The sequence below is a fragment of the Takifugu rubripes genome, chromosome 19 (assembly GCF_901000725.2).
Source record: "Takifugu rubripes chromosome 19, fTakRub1.2, whole genome shotgun sequence".
Lineage (NCBI taxonomy): Eukaryota > Metazoa > Chordata > Actinopteri > Tetraodontiformes > Tetraodontidae > Takifugu > Takifugu rubripes.
This window is the reverse complement of record NC_042303.1, coordinates 18,979,181-18,985,886: the sequence shown is the minus strand read 5'-3', so window position 1 is coordinate 18,985,886 and position 6,706 is coordinate 18,979,181. Positions and strand designations below refer to the sequence as shown.

The 6,706-nt window shown below is 55.3% G+C and overlaps 1 protein-coding gene across 1 annotated transcript in view; it reads right to left on the bottom strand.

Moving 5' to 3' along the window:
* LOC101062956 (RNA-binding protein 39-like) overlaps window positions 1–6,706 on the bottom strand; it is a gene marked incomplete at its 3' end in the record, with an annotated part of 12,986 nt that continues 6,280 nt past the window's right edge. Inside the window, exons 3-11 of the mRNA XM_029826084.1 lie at window positions 6,054–6,103; window positions 5,421–5,570; window positions 4,817–4,891; window positions 4,194–4,311; window positions 2,572–2,880; window positions 2,431–2,496; window positions 2,144–2,348; window positions 1,588–1,674; window positions 1–35 (exon numbers count right to left, since the gene is read on the bottom strand). Coding sequence (XP_029681944.1) covers window positions 1–35; window positions 1,588–1,674; window positions 2,144–2,348; window positions 2,431–2,496; window positions 2,572–2,880; window positions 4,194–4,311; window positions 4,817–4,891; window positions 5,421–5,570; window positions 6,054–6,103 — 1,095 coding nt within the window. The remainder of the gene's footprint in view (window positions 36–1,587; window positions 1,675–2,143; window positions 2,349–2,430; window positions 2,497–2,571; window positions 2,881–4,193; window positions 4,312–4,816; window positions 4,892–5,420; window positions 5,571–6,053; window positions 6,104–6,706) is intronic.

Below are 6,706 nucleotides of genomic sequence, written 5' to 3'. Positions count from 1 at the left end.
GGGAATGTTGATGTTGAGCGCTGGATTCATGGCAGCTGAAAAAAGAAGATGAAGCATCATTGATTGGGTCACAGCGCCCCCTGGTGGAGCAGCAACGCTAATCTCATGGCGAGCGTCTTGGCGCTCCAGCTCTGATCTAATCGCCTGTGAAGCTTCATCAACGCTGTTCAGATCGAACCAAACAGGAAACACGTTCAATAAATGTTTAACCCTGATCATTTCAGATACTTCCTACCCCTCTAACCCTCTAACCCTGACCCTCTACCCCTCTAACCCTGACCCCTCTAACCCTCTAACCCTGACCCTCTACCCCTCTAACCCTGACCCTCTACCCCTCTAACCCTGACCCTCTACCCCTCTAACCCTGACCCTCTACCCCTCTAACCCTGACCCCTCTACCCCTCTAACCCTAACCCTAACCCTCTAACCCTACCCCTCTAACCCTAACCCCTCTAACCCTAAACCCTCTACCCCTAACCCTCTACCCCTAACCCCTCTAACCCTACCCCTCTACCCCTAACCCTCTACCCCTAACCCCCTCTAACCCTACCCCTCTACCCCTAACCCTCTACCCCTAACCCCTCTAACCCTAACCCCTCTAACCCTAACCCTCTACCCCTAACCCCTCTAACCCTACCCCTCTACCCCTAACCCTCTACCCCTAACCCCTCTAACCCTACCCCTCTAACCCTAACCCTCTACCCCTCTAACCCTAACCCTCTACCCCTCTAACCCTAACCCTCTAACCCTACCCCTCTACCCCTAACCCCTCTAACCCTAACCCTCTAACCCTAACCCCCCTAACCCCTCTAACCCTAACCCTCCTACCCCTACCCCTCTAACCCTACCCCTCTACCCCTACCCCTCTACCCCTAACCCCTCTACCCCTAACCCTACCCCTCTACCCCTAACCCCTCTAACCCTAACCCCTCTACCCCTAACCCCTCTAACCCTAACCCTCTAACCCTACCCCTCTACCCCTAACCCCTCTAACCCTAACCCTCTACCCCTACCCCTAACCCCTCTAACCCTACCCCTCTACCCCTAACCCCTCTAACCCTACCCCTCTAACCCTACCCCTCTACCCTAACCCCCTCTAACCCTACCCCTCTACCCCTAACCCCTCTAACCCTACCCCTCTACCCCTAACCCCTCTAACCCTACCCCTCTAACCCTACCCCTCTAACCCTACCCCTCACCCCTACCCCCTCTAACCCTACCCCTCTAACCCTACCCCTCTAACCCCTAACCCCTCTAACCCTACCCCTCTACCCCTAACCCCTCTAACCCTACCCCTCTAACCCTAACCCCTCTAACCCTACCCCTCTACCCCTAACCCCTCTAACCCTAACCCTCTAACCCTACCCCTCTACCCCTAACCCCTCTAACCCTACCCCTCTAACCCTACCCCTCTACCCCTACTTCCTGCGGGGGAAGGTAGGTGCGGAGGGTCGCTCCAGATTCACGGTGCTGCCACAGTGACCGTGTGGAACGTGGCGGTGACCGAGCAAAGCCTGACAGCCATTTACACGTTGGTAACCAATCAGAAACCAGAAAGGCAGCGGCGCTGTGAGGAGCTGGACTGACCTGACACGGCAGCCATTGCTCCGATAGCGATGGCTCCACTCATCTGCAGAGCCTGTTGGGCTGAGGGGGCGATCTGGAGGCCCGGACCTGTTGACAGGTAACACAGGATGAGCAGGAGCCCCGGCAGCAGCCAGCACAGCTTCGGCTCGCAGCAACGTTCCTGCACACTCCCAAATATAGGAAGTCTTTGGTGACCCACCACAAAGAGAACGCTGCTGCCAAGTGTGAACGGCCAGACCCTTCTTACGTTTCTAGGAAACCAAAACTGAGACTCTTTCACTGGGAAGTGACCAGATCCCACATTCACAGCGTTTGAGCGCGGCTCTCGTCCTGTCGAGTTGTGCACGTAGCGGTCAGTATCTGGGGTCGCCGGGCTGTCCCGGGATTTCTACGCTGTCTACCTGGGAATCTGTAGGCAGCTCAGAACATCCGTGGGAGCTCTTCAGACAGCAGAAGTCGGTGTTTGCTATGTTCAAACTGGGAAATTCAGCTTCCTTCCTTAAGATGCATTTGGCCGCAGCTTTGACCTCAGCAGACCCAAGTTCAACCTTCTCACCCTCAGAAAGTTGGGCCATCAGCTGGAGTCTTCCAGGGTTTCCAAGGTCAATGCCAGAGCGCTCCAGGTCTTCTCCATCAAGGAAAGCTGGAGCCCCAGAAGAGTCACTTCGCTCCGTCACATGACCGACCTTCATGGGGCGACCTGCTAGTTCGAAGCCATTCAGTTGCTCCAGGGCTTTTTTGGCACACTCTGCATCTGCAAACTGACACAGCAGACGGGAGAAGGTCCAGATCAGGAGATACAAATGAGTTCCTGAACAATGTTCTCCAATAACGAGTTCTCACAGTGATGAAGCCGTAACCTTTGGAGCGACCGGTGTCAGTGTCCATCATTAACTGGATGTTCTCGATCTATAAGCACACAAGGACAGTTGGGTTAGCACACACACCGAACACCACACGCCTCATCACAAGTGTGTGTCTGACCCGTCCAAATGGCTCAAAGATCCCTCTCAGCATCTCCTCTGTGATGTTGAAGTGCAGCGAGCCCACGTAGAGCCTCAGAGGCCCCATCATTCCTTTCTGCAGGTTGTTGGCTGCTGCAGCCGCCGCCGCCGCCGCTGCTGCTCGGTTCTTCTCTGCCTGTGACGCCTGTACGATGATGGGAACCCCCAGCAAACGTTGCCCCGTCAGCCCAATGGCCAGAGGAACTGAGCTGGCTTCCACAAACTCGATGTAAGCAATGCCTTTGGATCTGCGGGAGCTTCTGTCGGAGATCATCCTGACGTCACGAACCTGCAAAGAACAAGCCACATCATTGGAACCCATCCTTTGGGCCCAAACAGCACCAGCTATTTGGGCATTTCAGGAGTCACGGACCACTTTTAGCCTTTAAGAATTGCACACAGTCCAAGTTTGTCAGACTTGTCACTTCGAATGTAAGATGGAAGTTTTGCTCCGACCACCCTGGAGTTTGTCCTGATCCTTCGTCTGTTACGACAGCCCTCTTCTCCACTTTGTCCACAACCAAAATGTGTGGCTGCATCGGCATCAGCCCTTTTTCAGTCTGAATCTGGCCGTCCAAGAGGATCTCAGCCCGCTCGTTCTCCATCACAGCTTCCTGCTGCCTGAGGTCTTCCCTTGGCACCCTGTCCAGCCCTCTGGTGTCCTTGGAGATCTTTTCTCAGGGTGCTGGACTTGGGGTTTACCCCCCCTGTGCATTGTGAGGAGCTCTCATGTCTTTTTGCCAATGGCTTCTCTCTCCACCTCACTGGTGGGGGTGAAGGTGTTAATCACACCATGTTGTCCCCATTCAGCCGACTCTTTAGGACTTGCCTTCACTGTCTGGAGATGTCTGGCTGTGGCCCACTTGGCTACAGTCTCTTCTCGGTTGCCATTTTGTCCAGGGGATCCACAGGTATTTGGAGCCGTCCTCCATATCTGCACTGCTCCTTCTGGAAGTCTGACTCCATTATATCTGGAGATGCTGCTGCTGTGGGTGGTGAGCCCGTGTCTCCGGTACTCCTGGCACACAGCTTGAGGTCATCCCCGTGCAGCAGGCGGCTGATGGTGGCCCCTTTCACAGTCAGCAGCCATCGCCCATGAAGATGTGGCTCAGGGCTTCAGAGGGAAGGGAGGACTGACAAGAGTGGCGTCCACTTAAATAGTTTGGTTTCATACAGTCAGCAGCCAGAGTTTCTCCTCCTCATCTCTGCCTACATTTGATCCAAGTCCAAGAGAAGCGTCCTCACATTTTCCTGATTTTTGCTGTTGATCAGCATCACCGTCAGACTGGTCCCTAACGTGCTTCTGACAGGCAGCTGATGGAGCCTCCCTGTCCCATGAGGCACTTGTCTGCCCCTCTCAGTCTGAATGGACGTGGGGTCTCCATGGAGCTGCACTGGCATGTTGCCCCACCTGAGGAGGAGTGCTTTCTTCAGAATGCTGGCTTAGGCTTAGGCTTAGGGTTAGTCTGAGTAAGAGTCGTCCACGCAGCTGAGGAATACTCATTTCATCGTTGACAGCAGCTTGGTTCAAACAGTCACACACACAATGATTCTGGAAGCACTGACTTTCTGTCCACACAGTAAAATAAAGTATAAATGCACCTTCCCCACAGCTGAAAAGAAGTCTTCCAGGTCTCTGGGTCGAATCCTGGCAGCAAGCTGCATGCAGAAGACTGTCCGAGCGTCACGCTCCTCTGGGGTCAGGTTATCTACAGCACGCCTGAACACAGCAGACACACAAACGCATCATCAGCAGACACACAAACGCATCATCAGCAGACACACAAACGCATCATCAGCAGACACACAAACGCATCATCAGCAGACACACAAACGCATCATCAGCAGACACACAAACGCATCATCAGCAGACACACAAACGCATCACAGGCGTAGGAGAAGAGACCCACTCCTGTGTAGAGAGACAACCTGCTACACAACAGTTTAGCTCTAATGCTCCATTTCTGAGGCTGCTCTGATGTCATCATGTGACTCCTCTGATGTCATCATGGGACTCCTCTGATGTCATCATGGGACTCCTCTGCAGAACCAATCAGCTGGACTATGAGTGAGAACTTTAACACTTGTTCCAAAGGTCCCAGTGAAACACAGCTAATGGAAATGACCTCAGGTGACGTGTTTCTCTGTGACCTCGAAGGGAACAAAGCCAAAGTGATGTGAGCCGAGCCAGTTCCTGATCAGTGTGTGGAGCTTTCTCTCATCACCTGATGGGACTCTTCTCTCTCCTCACAGGGCTCTTCTCCTTCCTGACTGGGCTCTTGCTCTTCGAGCGACGATGCCTGAGAAGCACAAAGGCAGCTTTAGAACAGGCCGCGCCACCACGGTGCAACCTCACATCCACCGACCACAGCGCTCTTGGTACAATACGACTGTCCAACCCTCTGGAACTTCTGAGTTATTATATATCTGAGAACGATTAGAACTATGACAGCACACTTTACGGATCACCAAAAGCACCTTCAAGTGTAAATCAGAAAAGAAACGACACAAATGAAAAACCACTGAAGGACAGAGATGAACTCTGAGATCAGGTGGGACATCCAAGCTGGTTGGAGAGGACGCGGCGTTGGTGGAGACGTCCCTGATGCCGAGGCTGCTCAGCTGGAGGGAGGCTGGCCGACCGGCACCTTCACCGTTCTGGAGAGAGGCCTCCACCCCCACATCTGCCAACGGGGGGGGGGGCGCCGCAGATGTGAGCAGATGCTGCGTCCGGCTCCAAACCACCAGGAAGACGTTGTGGTGTCCCCAGCCCCCCTCAGTCCTCTTCACTAGCGTTAGGAACAAAGGACACACATGACGGCCACTCACTGCTTCTGGTGGTCGCGGTACCGCCCCCCCCTCTCGCGGCTGCAGCGCCGCTCTCTGCTTCGACTTTTCCGCCTCTCGCGGCTGCGTTTCCGCTCTCGACTGGAGCTCCTGCGGCTGCGCTTCCTCTCGTGAGAGCGGCTCCGTTTTTTCCTGACAAACACAGCAGCCAATGGGAATCAGCAGCCTCTGACCCTGACCTCTAAGGTGAGGGGGGGTAACCCTGGCCCTGACCTCTAAGGTGAGGGGGGGTAACCCTGACCTCTAAGGTGAGGGGGGGTTAACCCTCTAAGGTGAGGGGGGTAACCCTGGCCCTGACCTCTAAGGTGAGGGGGGTAACCCTGGCCCTGACCTCTAAGGTGAGGGGGGTTAACCCCCCTCACCTTAGAGGTCAGGGTGAGGGGGGGTTAACCCTCTAAGGTGAGGGGGGGTTAACCCTCTAAGGTGAGGGGGGGTTAACCCTCTAAGGTGAGGGGGGTTAACAGGTGCCGTCAGTGGAAACTGGGGATAACAGACAGACTTGTCTTTGACAACTTTCAGTGAGACAAACCCGGTCATTCACTTTCCCACTGCCAGACACCCAGCACACAGCGTTTGGACAGATGGACAGATGGACAGATGGACAGATGTTTCTACCTCTTGAGACGGTCCTCCTGGATGTCAGGGCTCTGAACCTTGGCTTCCTCCTGTGGTCAAGAGAGAACAGCATGAGACTCAACATTGGGGAGGAGTCATGTGGGAGCGGGCAGCCAGGGAGGAGGAGCACGGCCAGGATTGAGTGAGTCTATTGGGAAGAGGTCCGTCAGTCCGTCAGTCAGTCCGTCAGGTGCTCTTGAGGTGGACCCGACACTGTGTTTGGTTTCTGGACTGTCTGCTCAGAAACATCCAGGAATCTAAAGTGTAGTTTTGATGCAGGTACAGATGAAGCCTGTTCCACCAGGAGCCGTGGTGCCACCAGGAGCAGTGGTGCCACCAGGAGCAGTGGTGCCACCAGGAGCAGTGGTGCCACCAGGAGCAGTGGTGCCACCAGGAGCAGTGGTGCCACCAGGAGCCGTGGTGCCACCAGGAGCATCCCAGGAGCCGTGGTGCCACCAGGAGCAGTGGTGCCACCAGGAGCCGTGGTGCCACCAGGAGCCGTGGTGCCACCAGGAGCAGTGGTGCCACCAGGAGCATCCCAGGAGCCGTGGTGCCACCAGGAGCAGTGGTGCCACCAGGAGCAGTGGTGCCACCAGGAGCATCCCAGGAGCAGTGGTGCCACCAGGAGCATCCCAGGAGCAGTGGTGCCACCA